General features: G+C 47.4%; 1 protein-coding gene across 11 annotated transcripts in view; it reads left to right on the forward strand.

Moving 5' to 3' along the window:
• ZNF462 (zinc finger protein 462) overlaps positions 1–16,369 on the forward strand; it is a 156,432-nt gene that overhangs the window by 60,459 nt on the left and 79,604 nt on the right. For 5 of the 11 annotated variants that reach the window (XM_025282178.3, XM_044940397.2, XM_025282175.3 and 2 more), the window contains exons 3-6: positions 1,026–6,634; positions 7,392–7,556; positions 9,137–9,423; positions 13,107–13,225. In XM_025282178.3, coding sequence (XP_025137963.2) covers positions 1,026–6,634; positions 7,392–7,556; positions 9,137–9,423; positions 13,107–13,225 — 6,180 coding nt within the window. The other 6 variants (XR_003108317.3, XR_006550126.2, XM_025282182.3 and 3 more) reach the window with 6 other exon arrangements.

The raw sequence follows: 16,369 nt of genomic DNA on the forward strand, positions 1-16,369 counted from the left end.
ATGAGTGCAGAGCCTACCATTTGTCCAGAGGGCCACGATAAGGGGTGTATTTGACCACACAGCCATCTGGGATGAGCCACTTTTCTGCACCATATTTCCAGATTTGTCTGCAGGAAACTTAGTAAATCCCCACTTCCTGGAGGAGTGGCTCTTCTAGTGGCCCGGGAACTTGAACTTGGCCTTGTGGAGGGCCTCAATCACATACTCTTTGTTCTACAACTTGGTACGGATGGATATTATGACTTGGCCAATGTGAACCCTGGCCACTATGTCCTGGGGCTTTCTAAAGTCCCAGCACATACCCTGTCTGGAGCTTGGATTGGGGTTGGCATGCCAGTCAGGAATGTCCCCTGGAGGGGACTGTCTTCAGGTTCCTTAGAGCAACCTGTACAGGCAAAGGCTGTGTACCCTACTGAGGCAGCTGTAGCCATGGTTCTTGACATGCACAGCTCCTACAGAGTTTCTTGCTCCTTGTGAGCCATTTTTCTTTTTTATTTGGCTGCACCATGCAACTTGAGGGATCTTGATTCCCTGACTGGAGACTGAACCTGGGCCATGGCAGGGAAAGTACAGGGTCCTAACCCCTGGAATCCCTCTTTGTGAGCCATGTTTGTGATTTGGGCATCATGTTTCTCTTGTTGAGTAGCCCAGGCAATAGTCCTTTCAGCTTCCTTATGTCTCTTCTCTTCCTTTCAATTTGGAGCATAAGGTAGTATCTTGGAAAGTTCTAGAATGAATATCACAGTTTGTGAAACTTGCACAGCTCTGTGGTGCATAGATAGCGATGAGGGGAGTCTTGCACCTGAAGCCGAGCACTATCTTCCATCCATGAGCGGCAACATGTGTATGTTCATTAACACTTTGTTACTACTCTTCAGGGCCTCATCTTGAGATGTTAGGCCTTTTGAATGTGATGTTTATTAATGAAGAATAATTGAAAAGCAAACTGGATTTGCATGATTGAGTTTCTTGATTTGCTTTTGCTTTGCTTTTCTCTTCCCACTTACCTTATGCTTTCTCTTTAGGTCAAAATGCAGCCGCATTGGGGACTGGAAGTTACTATGGCCATAGTCCAGGATATTACAGTCAGCATATTGCCCCTAATCCCAAACCAACAAACAAGTTTTTTCAATGCAAGTTCTGTGTACGCTACTTCAGGTCAAAAAACCTCCTCATTGAACACACTAGGAAGGTCCACGGAGCTCAAGCTGAAGGGAGTTCAGCCGGACCCCCTGTTCCAGGATCCTTAAATTATAATATCATGATGCATGAGGGATTTGGAAAGGTCTTCTCTTGCCAGTTTTGCACATACAAGTCACCAAGGAGGGCAAGAATAATTAAGCATCAGAAGATGTATCACAAAAACAATTTGAAGGAGACCACTGCTCCCCCCCCTGCCCCTGCTCCAATGCCAGACCCAGTGGTCCCACCCATGTCCCTGCAGGACCCCTGCAAGGAACTGCCAGCAGAGGTTGTGGAGCGCAGCATCTTAGAATCCATGGTCAAGCCACTGACCAAGTCTCGAGGCAACTTTTGCTGTGAGTGGTGTAGCTATCAGACCCCCCGCCGAGAACGCTGGTGTGACCACATGATGAAGAAGCACCGCAGCATGGTCAAGATCCTGTCCAGTCTCAGGCAGCAGCAAGAAGGGACAAATGTGCCTGAGGCGCAGAACAAGAACGACCTCAGCCCCAATTCTAACTCCACCTATCTGTCCATGAATGCTGCCAGCCGGGAGTTACCCAACACTAATGTCTCCAACTTCAGGGGCTCCATCGGCAACTCCATCATGAGACCCAATTCTTCTTCCACTTCCAAGTTTTCACCCATGTCTTACCCTCAGATGAAGCCGAAGTCACCTCACAATTCTGGCCTCGTTAACTTGGCGGAGAGATCCCGTTACGGAATGCCCGACATGACCAATTCTTCTGCTGACCTGGACACTAACAGCATGCTGAATGACTCTAGTTCTGATGAAGAGTTAAATGAAATAGACAGTGAAAATGGCTTAAATGCTATGGATCACCAGACAGTAGGCATGTCTGCAGAGCAGCTGATGGGCTCAGAGGGCAACAAATTATTGGAGACCAAGGGGATCCCGTTTAGAAGATTCATGAATAGGTTCCAGTGCCCCTTTTGTCCTTTCCTCACCATGCATCGACGTAGTATTTCCCGTCACATAGAAAACATCCACTTATCTGGAAAGACAGCCGTCTACAAATGTGATGAATGTCCGTTTACTTGCAAGAGCTCATTAAAACTTGGGGCTCACAAACAGTGTCACACGGGTACCACATCAGATTGGGATGCTGTGAATTCCCAGAGTGAAGGCATTTCCTCCTCACTGAATGAAGGTGTCGTGTCTTATGAGAGCTCAAGCATCAATGGCAGAAAGTCGGTCCTGTTGGATCCCTTGCAGCAGCAACAGCCGCCCCCGCCGCCGCCGCCGCCGCCGCCACCACCTCCGTCACAGCCGCAACCGCCGCAGCTACAGTCGTCCCATCAGGTGCCGCCCCAGCCCCAGCTGCCCCTGCCGCCTCCCCCGACACCTGCGCAAGCCCCACCCCTGCACCCCTACAAGTGCACCATGTGTAATTACTCCACCACGACTCTGAAAGGGCTGCGAGTTCATCAGCAGCACAAACACTCTTTCTGCGACAACTTGCCAAAATTCGAGGGGCAGACCTCAAGCCTGCCATTGGACAGCGAGACAGACAGCCACCCCTCTTCCAGCAACACTGTGAAGAAAAGTCAGACCTCAATTCTTGGGTTGTCCTCCAAGAACAATTTTGTCGCCAAGGCCTCTAGGAAGCTCGCTAATGACTTTCCACTTGACTTATCGCCCGTGAAGAAGAGGACCAGGATTGACGAGATAGCAAGCAACCTGCAGAGCAAAATAAACCAAACAAAACAGCAAGAAGATGCGGTGATCAACGTGGAAGATGACGAGGAGGAAGAGGAGGACAATGAAGTGGAGATCGAGGTGGAGCTGGACAGGGAGGAAGAGCCGCCGGAGCCCGTCCTGGAGGTGCCCACGCCCTTCTCTGCCCAGCACATCTGGGCTAGAGATGCCCCTGAGCCCCCGAAGGAGCCCAACTTCAGAACTGTTGCCCATGATTATAATGCCACCAATGGGGCTGAAATAGAGCTCACCCTTTCTGAAGATGAAGAGGATTATTATGGCTCCTCCACCAACATGAAAGATCACCAGGTTTCCAATACTACTCTGCTCAGCACCCAGACTCCTATCTACGCAACTGAGCACAATAATGAAAATACCGACTTTAGTGACTCGGGAAGGCTTTATTATTGCAAACACTGTGACTTTAACAACAAATCTGCCCGGAGTGTCAGCACCCACTACCAGCGCATGCACCCGTATATTAAGTTCAGCTTCAGGTACATCTTGGACCCCAACGATCACAGTGCAGTGTACCGGTGCCTGGAATGCTACATCGATTACACCAACTTTGAAGACCTGCAGCAGCATTACGGCGAACACCACCCAGAAGCCATGAATGTCCTCAACTTTGACCACTCGGACCTGATTTACCGGTGTCGGTTTTGTTCCTACACAAGCCCGAACGTCCGAAGCCTGATGCCACATTACCAAAGAATGCATCCCACCGTGAAGATTAACAATGCCATGATATTTTCGAGCTACGTGGTGGAGCAGCAGGAGGGGCTAGGCACAGAATCCCAGACGCTGCGAGAGATCCTGAATTCGGCTCCGAAGAACATGGCCACGTCCACTCCCATGGCCCGTGGTGGCGGTATGCCAGCTCCGTTCCCCAAAAACACTCCTTCCAAGACCTTTCCTCCAGAATGTGAAAATCAGAAGGACCCCTCGGTCAACACCGTTGTCGTGTACGACTGTGACGTTTGCTCCTTCGCGAGCCCCAACATGCACTCTGTGTTGGTTCATTATCAGAAGAAACACCCAGAAGAAAAGGCTTCCTACTTTAGGATCCAGAAAACCATGCGAATGGTGTCTGTGGACAGGGGCTCTGCCCTTTCTCAGTTATCATTTGAGGTGGGTGCTCCAATGTCTCCCAAAATGTCCACCATGGGTTCCCCACCCCCCCCACAACCCCCGCCACCAGACCTCAGTACTGAGCTTTACTACTGCAAACACTGTTCCTACAGCAATCGGTCAGTTGTGGGAGTCCTTGTCCACTACCAGAAAAGACACCCAGAAATAAAGGTTACTGCCAAATATATCAGACAGGCTCCTCCCACATCTGCAATGATGAGAGGGCCGGAGGGGCCCCATGGCTCCCCCCGGCCACCCGCCCCTATGCAACAGCTCAACCGGAGCAGCTCCGAGAGAGATGGCCCTCCCATGGAGAATGAGATGTTTTTTTGCCAGCACTGTGATTATGGGAACCGGACGGTCAAAGGGGTCCTCATTCATTATCAGAAGAAGCACCGAGACTTCAAGGCCAACGCGGACGTGATCCGGCAGCACACAGCCACCATCCGAAGCCTCTGCGACCGCAACCAGAAGAAGCCTGCCAGCTGCATGCTGGTCTCCCCCTCGGGTGTGGAGCGGGACAAAACAAAACTGCGAGCGCTCAAGTGTAGGCAGTGCTCATATACCTCCCCCTACTTTTATGCCCTGAGGAAGCATATCAAGAAAGACCACCCTGCCCTGAAGGCCACGGTCACGTCCATCATGCGATGGGCATTTCTAGATGGCTTGATAGAAGCTGGCTACCACTGCGAGTGGTGCATCTATTCCCACACAGAGCCAAGTGGTTTGCTCCTGCATTACCAAAGGAGGCACCCCGAGCATTACGTGGATTATACCTACATGGCCACCAAGCTCTGGGCGGGGCCAGACCCGTCCCCTCCCTCTCTCACTATGCCAGCTGAAGCCAAAACATACAGATGCAGAGACTGTGTTTTCGAAGCCCTCTCCATCTGGGACATCACCAATCACTACCAAGCATTCCACCCTTGGGCCATGAACGGAGATGAGTCGGTGCTGCTGGATATCATCAAGGAGAAAGATGCCGTGGAGAATCCCATGTCTTCCTCTGAAGACCTGGTGGGCACTGTGAATTGTGAAAACAGTATGCCCGGCCCACTCGCCGAGCAGGAAGCCGAATGCCCCGAGGATGCCAGGCTGTCCCCTGAGAAGACCATCCAGCTTGCCTCAGCTAACCCCGCCATCTCCTCCACCCCATACCAGTGTACAGTGTGCCAGTCTGAATATAACAACCTGCACGGCCTTCTGACCCACTATGGGAAGAAGCACCCAGGCATGAAGGTGAAGGCTGCCGACTTTGCCCAGGACATCGATATCAACCCCGGTGCTGTCTACAAATGCAGGCACTGCCCTTATATCAACACCCGCATCCACGGGGTCCTGACCCACTACCAGAAGCGACATCCGTCCATCAAGGTGACCGCAGAGGACTTCGTGCACGACGTGGAGCAGTCCACTGACATAGCCCAGAACGACGTAGAGGAGACGAGCAGGATCTTCAAGCAAGGGTACGGCGCCTATCGCTGCAAACTGTGTCCCTACACACATGGCACTTTGGAAAAACTCAAAATCCACTATGAGAAGTACCACAACCAGCCGGAATTCGATGTCTTTTCCCAGTCGCCCCCAAAGCTGCCCATGTCCCTTGAGCCCGAGATAACCACTGAAGTGAGCCCCTCCCAGGTCTCGGTGACGGAGGACGAGGTGGGAGAGGAGCCTGTGTCCACGTCTCACTTCGCTACCTCGCACCTCGTGTCCCACACTGTGTTCCGGTGCCAGCTGTGCAAGTACTTCTGCTCCACGCGGAAGGGCATCGCCCGGCACTACCGCATCAAGCACAACAACGTGCGTGCCCAGCCCGAGGGCAAGAACAACCTCTTCAAGTGCGCCCTGTGTGCCTACACGAACCCCATCCGCAAAGGGCTGGCTGCCCACTACCAGAAGCGCCACGACATCGACGCCTACTACACCCATTGCCTGGCGGCCTCCAGAACCATCAGCGACAAGCCCAACAAGGTGATCATCCCGTCGCCGCCCAAGGATGACTCCCCGCCACTCAGCGAAGAGCTGCGGCGCGCCGTGGAGAAGAAGAAGTGCTCCCTGTGCGCCTTCCAGTCCTTCAGCAAGAAGGGCATCGTGTCCCATTACATGAAGCGCCACCCGGGGGTCTTTCCCAAGAAGCAGCACGCCAGCAAGCTAGGAGGCTACTTCACCGCGGTCTACGCCGACGAGCACGAGAAGCCGATGCTGATGGAAGATTCGGAAGAGAGAGGTGGCTTCGAGAAAGCCGAGGTGGAGGGAACCGAAGGGCAGGACATCGAGTGGCTCCCGTTCCGCTGCATCAAGTGCTTCAAGCTGTCCTTCAGCACGGCCGAGCTGCTGAGCATGCACTACACGGACCACCATAGCCGGGACCTCAAGAGGGACTTCGTCATCCTGGGCGGCGGCCCCCGGCTGCAGGGCTCCGCCTACCAGTGCAAGCACTGCGAGAGCAGACTGCAGAGCACCGCCGAGCTGACCTCGCACTTGAACATTCACAATGAGGAATTCCAGAAGCGTGCCAAACGTCAGGAGAGGAGGAAACAGCTTTTGAGCAAGCAGAAATATGCAGATGGTGCTTTTGCAGATTTCAAACAAGAGAGGGTAAGGATATGTTTTGATTTCCCTTCCCCCAGGAGGCCTCTCATCACTGGTGCCCACATGCACTTCTTCGCTGCCAGCCAAACCGCTCCGGGCTTCCTAGTGACTTAGCTTGCCAGAGAGCTCAATAAGTCAATTAAACATTTCGAGCTTGATTATCTCCCCCATTCTCTGCTCACCCTTCTCCACGGCCCCGGTCCCCCTCCCTGTGGTCCCTCCCAAGGCTCCCCAAGGGAGGGTCGGGTGGTTTTCCTGTATTATCCGAGGCCTAGTTCACAACAACCGCTCGCTCTCTTAACCAAGGCAGTTGTGGGCCATCTCTCGTGTCCTTAGTGCTTCTCAGCCATGCCTTGGTTTGCAGTGTCGGCTCCACGAACCAGACATCTCCAGGAGTAGATTTTTGTTTTTCTTTTTTTTTTTGGTCAAGAAGTTCACTCATGGCATAGCTCATGCAACGTTTCACCTGCATAGTTGAACGATGGGTTTGAAAGCCAGATAACTGGGTGGCAGTGACGATGAGGCTTCTGCACCAAGAACTTCTCTCCTTACAAGTCATCACCTATTGGGGTTCCGGAGACTTTGCGTAGTCGGCAGCGCGCCTCGCCTCTGATGAATTCATTATGTAAAAATGCTCGCATATATCTCCCTTGGTTTTTAACCTGCTAATCTGCTGTAACATAAAATCTAGTAAGCTGCAAGAATAAATGCCGGCCATTAGGGAGGGCTCGGAGTACTGATGGCTACCACTGTATTTTACCAGCCTTTTGGTCACTTAGAAGAGGTGCCAAAGATCAAGGAGAGGAAGGTGGTGGGCTACAAGTGTAAATTCTGTGTGGAAGTGCATCCGACGCTCCGAGCCATCTGCAACCACCTCCGCAAGCACGTCCAGTACGGCAGTGTCCCCGCCGTGTCCGCCGCCGTGAAGGTGAGCACTGGGAAGGTCTGGATGAGAAGTCTTGTGTGTGAGCCATTCGCGTTCCTAATCCACGCCGCTGCTCAGAGACACTCAGGAAAGGGTGTCCCAGACGTGGGCATTCCTGAGTTACACTGGGATCGGTCTGGCTTGTTTTGATTTCTTTACAGGTTGGATCCTCCTCATCTTCCGTGTCTCCACCCGGTTGCGTTTCGATCTGGTTCCCTTCCACGCGGATAGTTCAGTGGAAACAGAAGATCCAGGCCTCAGGATACAGGAGGCTTTGGGTCACCTTTCTGTGCTGTGTTTGTTTGTGCTTCCAAGTGTTTCGAGCTCCTGAGAGGAGCCCCGTGGGTTCTCTCCCCATCGTATTCTGCTCTTCCCACCGCCTGACTTCTTTTCTGTCTTTCTCCTATAGTAATGGTACAGAGATCCCAGGAGAATCTGTCTTTTAACTTCTTATTCTGGGTCCTCGGAGGAGCATTAAGAAACGTTAAATCTAAAACTGAAAGCGTTCAAGTCACAGTTGGCCCTGTGAGCCCTTTGGCCTGATTTGTCTCCCCCATCCCCTTTCCCTATATGTTGCTGACAAGTGCCTCCCCTCTGCCTCCGACGTGTTATCAGGCCACCTGTTTTGAACATCACTATCTTAAATATTAGTCACTGTGTTAATAACCAAGCCGAAATCCCTGCTTTCTAGGATATTGTTAGCCACTTCCAGCAGAGAAGTTAGTTCAGAGCTCTGCCCTATCTCTTTGGATACATGAATGTGTTTTTGTCACCGGCCCTTCTTGATCTTGCGTCCTGTTTTGCCATCGTGGCCTGGAGGTAAAGCTTCCGCTTTTCCCATTGAAGACTGGAGCCTTCCTGCTGGCGACACAGCCGTGAGTGGTGCTGGGACCAGCAGTGGCCATGTCCTTGCCCGCCATCGTGGTGTGTCCCGGCCTTGCGTCTTCCAATCGCTCGAGGGAGACAGAGCACCTCTTCCTGTGTAATCAGTAATCCAAGAAACCACCTCGAAACACAAGCAACTTAAACCCAGGCTTCTCCTTAATTTTTGTGTTGACTATATAGTAGCCTTTGGTCAAGGGGTGACGTTACCATATATGGGCTAGAGATGAGCATGGTGGCAAAGAGCTGGGTCTTTCCGTCTCCTTCCTCTTCTGAGGGTGTTCCAAGGCTCCTAAATGCCCAAATCATTCTGTTTTTCCTTCTTCCTGCCTCTCTTCCTTTCTCAGAGCCATAACCCTAACCTGCTTTGTATCAGTTTCAGTAGGATCCCAATTAGAATTTTCTTTGTAAGATGGGAGATAAGGGAGTGAACTGTCTTCAAAAGTGGGAGAGCCCCTCCCTCATAGTTCTCAGACGGTAGCAACCTATGTCCAGATGTTGCCCTCATATCACCACCACTGCATGAGGATGGCATTTGGGTGTGCCCTTCCTCTAGGGGGAGCCAGAGAGGCAGGGGAGGAAGCCTTACCACGAAATGCTGATGAGTTTGGGAGAATGAAGGGAGAGGAGGAGAGCTGGGGGCAATGATGTTGGATATTTATTTTGTTGGTGGGGCATGTGTGTGTGTGTGGTTCTCTTAGCAGGAGGCTGAAGACCCTTCCCACTTGTTCCTGGATGGACTGGAAGCAGCCAAAGATGCCACTGGCGCCCTGGTGGACCGGGTGGATGGTGAACACTGCTTGCTTGATGGAATGTTGGAGGATGAAACCCGGCCGGGGGGATACCATTGTAGTCAATGTGACAGAGTCCTGATGTCCATGCAGGGGCTGCGTTCTCATGAGAGGAGCCATCTGGCCCTGGCCATGTTTACCCGCGAGGACAAGTACAGCTGCCAGTATTGCTCCTTTGTTTCTGCTTTCAGGCACAAGTAAGTGCTCACCGAGTGTCCACAAGTGGTAACTGGGGAGGGGCGCGGAAGGCCCGAGGGGTTTGAGGAGTCTCGAGACCCCTTTCATGGTTCACGCCCACTGTTTAGCTGGCTGTGTTACCTTGAGCCTCAGTCACCTCATCTGTCAAATGGGGCTGAGAACAGGAGACTGTTCACTTGATACCAGACTTGGCAAAATCAAGCATTTTTTAAAAAACTGGAGTGTACTTAATTTACAAGTTTGTGTTAAGTTTCAAGTATATAGCAAAATGATTCAGTTACACACACACACACACACACACACACAAATATGTACACATATTCTTTTTCAGATTCTTTTCCAGTATAGGTTATTATTAATATAAGATATTGAGTATAGTTCCTTGTGCTTTACAATAGGTCCTTGTTTACGTATTTTATATATAATAGTGTGTACTTGTTAATCTCCCTACCCTGCCCCCAGCTATCCCCTTTGGTAACCATAAGTTTGTTTTCTGTGTCCATGAATCTATTTCTGTTTTGTAAATAAATTCATTTATATCATTTTTTAATATTCCACATATAAGTAATATCATACGATGTTTTTGTCTGACTGACTTCACTTAGTATGATCATCTCTAGTTGCATCCATGTTGTTGCCAATGTCATTATTTCATTCTTTTTTATGACTGAGTAACAATCCATTGTATACATATGCCACATCTCCTTTATTCATTTATCTGTCAGTGGAAATCGAGGTTGCTTCCGTGTCTTGGCTGTTGTGAATAGTGCTGTTGTGATATTGGGGTGCATGTATCTTTTCTAATCAGAGTTTTCTAAATTGGGCATTTTTTAAAAAAATGACGGTTTGGGAGGAATTGCTATGATGTACACCAGGAAAGACCGGAGAGTACATGAGTTTACTGGTGCATCTGTCAAACATTCATCCAGAACCTAGTCATCATAAGAGGAAGTAAGTTTCCATTTGGGAAATTAAGTGGCTAAGGAGGTAAAATTAGGACTGCTAACCCATGTGACCAAAGAGTCATTGCTTGGCATTAAAAAAAAAAAAAAGACCTGGAATGGTAAAGAAGTTTATCGATGCTGGAGAGATGCTTGAAATGTAGTGGGGTTGGGAGAGGGAGCTTTCCACTACTTGGCACAGCTTTGAAATTGCACGTTGGGTTTTTATGTGAGGCCATTCAGAGTGACGGGAAGAGGGATGGTTCTGAGATGCAACAACCTTTTGTTGCCTTTCTCTCACAACTGTATGAGAGAGAAATATTCAATAACACATTCTACAGTCTTGGATGAAGGTGGCTGATTGTGAGGCTGACATGCTGTTTATTTTTATCATAATTGAAAATAAATGATGGGCTGTTTGCTTCTTCAAAAAGATAAAGTGCTAGTTAGTGGTTGTTGAAAGGCAAGAAGAGGAGATGCTTCTACGGAGGTTAGGGAGGGTTGCAATGGCTTTTATGATTATACAGGACCTAGTATCTAATCTTTGTCATCAGACGCATGCCCTGGCCTCAAGCTACTGTAGTTCTCACCTGTTCAATAAATGTTTGTTGAACAGCGACTCTCTTTTCTGACACACAGAACCTCAGTAAGTTGTTGTGAATAAATGAATATGCTCTGTTGTAAATGCTTTGGGGGGAATATAAAGATGAATAGGACACAGTCGGTGGTCTAAGGGAACTCAGGGTCTAGTTGGGTTATAAGTAAAGCAAGCATACAAATGACTGGGCAACATAATGCACGTGTCTTTAAAAAATGTATCAATAAAATGCTACAAAGTTTCAAAGAAGAGAGATGGTACATCCACTTTTGAAGAATCAGGAAGATTTTATGGAACAGGGAGTTTTGGAGTCAAGTCTTCAAGTGGGAAGGTAGGACTTCAAGAGTTTGGAAAGGACATACAGTATGAAAGGAAAGATGAGAGGCCAGGGTCCTGAGGAAGAAGGTGAAGTTCAGAGGCACTTAGCTGGGGGTCCTGTTGGACTTTCTTGGGTGGGGGCCACAAGATATGCAGGATCTTAGTTTCCTGACCAGGTATCAAACCCATGCCTCCTGCAGTGGAAGCATGGAGTCCTAACCACTGGACTGCCAGGGAAGTTCTTGGTTGGACTAACTTTTAAGTGATACAGTGGAAGGTAAAGTCTGAATACTTGAGACCGTATTTGGGGTCTTTGAATGCGGAATGCGTGCTTTGTAATTTACATTACTGGTCAAAAGAAGACTGTAATGAGTAGGACATCTTGATCACTGACATGTATCAAGCCTCACTGTGTGCCAGGCATTGTGCTAAGTGCCTTCAAGCATTATCTCATTTTATTCTCAGAACAGCCCTATGAAGTATGGTGCCATTATTATCTCCATTTATGGATAAGAGAAGTGAGGCCTTTTAATGTAGAGAAGTTGTGTAACTTGCCCAAGGCCACTCGGCTTATGAGTAATAGCTGGTGTTTGATCCCAGGCAGTCTGACTCCATGGCTTGCGCTTTTGAGTTGGGAAAAAAAAAAATGGGGGAGACCAATTAGAAGGGTCATGATAGATAGCTGAGCCACCGGGTTAGAATGGAACTTTGGAAACAGTTAAGGGAAGGACGATCTTCATGGCTTGGAAAAATTGACTTCTTGGAGGGGAGATGGGACAGAGTACAGTACAATTGACATGGAGGTTTCCAGTCTGGTTGACTGATAGCATGGACGTGTTCTTTCTAAACACAAGGAAATGAAGAGAATGTGTTTTGGATTTAAAAAAAAAAAAAAACCAACACTTCTGTTTCAGGTTGGTTGAGTGTAAGATAGCTGAAGGACATCCAGAAGGAGGTGTCCTGAGGCAAGGGAAAGTGCTGCTTAGGAGCTTGGGAGAACATTATATATTTAAATGCTAAGAAGTACCATTCCCATATGAGTCATTTAGAATGGAATCTAGTTCTCTGGGGCACTGATACAAATTAGAACGTCTTCCCACACCTTGTTTGGTAGATTTATTATTTTTTAACAGTAGTAATTATTATGAAATACTGGGAGTTGATTATAATAATTTCTGTATAAGTTGCTTCTGAAAGACTGGTATATAGCAAACATGGTTTTATCAGAAGGCAAGGCCAGCCTTTGGATCACGCAGCTTCCTGTAAACACGCCTGCCCCAGGCCTCCATATTTATAGACTTTGGAAACAGACAGCCCATCACAGATAGTTCAGCTACTTTGAAAGCTCCCTGCCCTGCACAGGTGTTCATGGTGGAATTAAGATTTAAAAAGAAAGTCAGCCCTTTTTACATACAAAATTTCTCTAAATCTCACTTTTTGGGGGGGGGTGGGGAATAAGTTCAAGGCCTCTTTGATAGACACTCCACTGACTGCAGAAAACTTAAATTTGTCTGTATTTTACCTTTTGTTTTTGGATGTCCTCTCCTACTTTGCAATGCTTTAGAGAAGGGAAAATAAGTCTACCAAGACCTGTTTCCACTGCCATGTCTCTCAATCCAAAAACATTTTTTATTTCTTTCTTCCTTCCTTTAGCTTCCCCAACTCTTGCCAGTCTTTTTTTTCCGGTTAAGTGCCATCCTTGGAAAGTAACAAAATTACTTTGAACAGCTTAGAAATGGGATTTCTGGAAAAGGGCAATGAGAAAATGTTGGATGCTGTTTTTAATCCTGTCATTTCCTTTTTTTTTTTTTCCTTCTACATCAAGCTTGGATCGCCATATGCAAACCCACCACGGACACCATAAACCATTCCGATGCAAACTCTGCTCCTTCAAGTCCTCCTACAACAGCCGGCTGAAGACACACGTCCTCAAAGCCCATGCTGGTGAGTTGTTGTTCGCTGTACACTCGTTCTCTGAATTTGAAATCCAGTAGTCTTTAATTTTAAAGAGGGAAATTTTAAGTCGCTTGCTCCATACGCATGAGAATAAGTTTTCTTTGAAATCGTCATGTATTCAGTTTTATCTCAATCTAATAAAAATTAGAGAATGGCCCAAAGGCAAAATAATACCGAGCCCCATGTCGCCCATGTCTTAGTCAATTCATTCAACTAGTATGTATCCACTAACAGATTTTTGCTACTCACGGGCTCTGTTTTTTTTAAGAGAAATTTCTAAATTACATAGACTTTCTAATGGAAGTACAAGAATTGGTACATCTACCAAAAGTAATTTCCAACTACAATAAAGTTACAATCTTGGAAATGTTGAAAGAGGCAGAGAGAAATCAGGATATCTGAGATTTCTCCTGAGATACCCTTAGATGCATTTCCATGCCCCAGATAAGAAGAGACTTTGGGCCCTGAGTGTCCAGGAGCTGTGCTGACTCTGTTACTCTGTCTTCTCATCGGGCTGGTTTCATGAACATCCCTTAACTACCAGGATCTGCCCTAATAAGATGTGATATTCATCATCTTATGTAATCCTCAAAACAGCCCTAAAGGGTGGATGCTCTTGTCACTCTTTACTCTTCAGGTGAAGCTATAGAGACTCAAAATTAAGTGTCCTGCTCATGTCTACCCTCATGACTCAGATGGTAAAGAATCCACCTGCAATGCAGGAGCCCCTGGTTTGATCCCTGGGTCAGGAAGATTCCCTGGAGAAGCAAATGGCTAGCCACTCCATTATTCTTGCCTGAAGAATTCCATGGCCAGAGGAACCTGGTGGGCTATACAGTCCGTGGGGTCGCAAAGAGTAGGACACGACTGAGCGACTGACACTTAACACTTTGTCAACCACAGAGCCCATTCACTAAGAATTTGACTCCAGAACAAAAACCAAACATCCTTGCACTCACATGGTGCTACCTCTCTCTGTTTTGCTCTTTTCTACTTGGCATATGATGGAGATGCCCACAGATAGCTAATCAGAACTCGGCCGAGAGAGGAAAGAGGCCTGAGTAGGAAAGGCAGTGGCGAGGGGACCCAGGGGCATTTCCCATGATTCCTCAGTCCTCTGAGAAGCCCGACTGCACAGCGGCCTGTGGCGCCCTCTCAGAGGTGTTGACAGCCCTTCAGGAACTTGCTTCAAACACAGGGAAATTGGGGAGTCAAACACTTTAGAATAGCTACCGATACTATCAGAGATTCTTCTAGAGATCAAGTCTCCTCCATGAGTTTCTTCAGCTAAGGATTTAGAATACTAGTTGAATTCTAGTTTTACATTGTTTACTTTTTTATTAGTGTATAATTGCTTTGCAGTGTTGCATTCTTTTCTGCTGTATAATGAAGTGAACCAGCCCTATATAAACATATATCTCTTCCCTTTTGAACCTCCCTTCCACCCCTCCCCACCACGAATTCTAGCTTTAAATTTTTCAATCAGCTAGAACTTTCCCGTCTCACTTATTAAATTCCATTGTATGGTTATAAAAAATCATCTCTTCATCCCCTGTGGAAATAAGACCATCTCTCCATTATTTCCTGAATGCTGGGTTCTGTTGAACTGTCTTAATGGAGTAAAACTACTGAAGCCTTAAGTTCACAGCAGTTGTGGGGTGGGGTGGGGGGTGGTCGGCAGGTTAGCTGTATAGGCTCTTCTCTGGTAGTATTTTTGTATCTCCCAGAACATTTTACTAAAGTCCAAGGAGTAAGAGGCTTTGGGGATCAAACCACTCTTTCCTAACTGGTGTATATTGTAAATTATTCAGCTGGGACACCATCCTCAGAAGTTTTTCCTATAGATCTCAGCCTTGTCAAAAACACTTTACCAGTGGGAGTTGGGTAAGTGATTTGGCCTGTGGGAAGGACTTAAAAATAAAGTGCCACAGGCTACACACTGACTCTAGGGCACTGAGCTGAAGCATATATTCTTGGAGCTGACCAAGCAGACTGGCCTTCTGTGCTCACTGGTTGGCAAGAAGAAAGCGTCCAGAGAGAGTGGAAGCAACGTTATCTAGTTCTCTACACACCTTGGACCACTGGTATCTATGACACAGCTCAAGTCAAATCATTTTCCAAAAAGACTCTTGACTTGTCTGTTCTACTCAATAGACTTTATTTGAAAGGGTAAAACCAGATACCTGGATTGGAATTCTTTCTCAGGTTATGCCACTTATAACCACCCATCAAGGTTCATGTAGCCGTCTTTGCACTGAAAAATCGAGACGTGAAATAAGAAGAGCAGTGGTATATAAAATGACATATATACTTATTATTTTAATTGTTTATTAAAATGTTTATTTATTTGGCGGTGCCTGGTCTTAGTTGCAGCATGTGGGATCTAGTTCTCTGACCAGGGATCAAACTTGGACCCCACCAGGGAGGGCCCTGTATTTCTTATGTTAGTAAATATCATTGTTCATGCCCAGCATTATCCTGTAGCTCCCAGGCCATGGTTTGAGGAGCGTGGAATTGACTGATGTTCTTGTTTGGGTCCTCTGACTTCTTTGAGCTTCCCTTCTGCTTTGGGCTGTAGCATGTTGCATCATTCAAGGTTTTGTGTGGATCTTTTCAAGGCTTTCTTGGAAATGCACGCTGTAGGGGTCATCAGTTGTAAAAAGGAGGCTGAATGCAGGACTTTGGATGCTGGGCTCGCCTCACATGAAACCACTCAGTAATTTTCCACTTAGTAATTAGGTGGCAGGAAGGTAACCATCACAACAGGGTGAGAGCGAGGATGGAGGTTTACCTGCTCTTCCTTGCCTTGCTATAGTGAGCATTTGTCTTTGCACATTAGCAGCATCGTCCTCAGTTCACATTCACTGGTCTTCTCCTCTGGATTTTACATTTTACCTTAAAAATAAACTAAAAAAATACATGTTTGTTAGGGAAAATTTGAAAATGAAAGAAGAAATGCAGTAGCCATTCACAACCTTATTATCTAAAGACCAGTTATTAACATTTGACAATATTTCCTTTCAGCCATTTCCTCTGTAATTATTTCTCATAGTTATGATTATAATTTAATGTATTATGTCCTTCTATATATTTTTCTGAGTATCAGAATTTTATTTTCCTATGTATGACCAA

This window comes from Bubalus bubalis, chromosome 3 (genome assembly GCF_019923935.1).
Source record: "Bubalus bubalis isolate 160015118507 breed Murrah chromosome 3, NDDB_SH_1, whole genome shotgun sequence".
Lineage (NCBI taxonomy): Eukaryota > Metazoa > Chordata > Mammalia > Artiodactyla > Bovidae > Bubalus > Bubalus bubalis.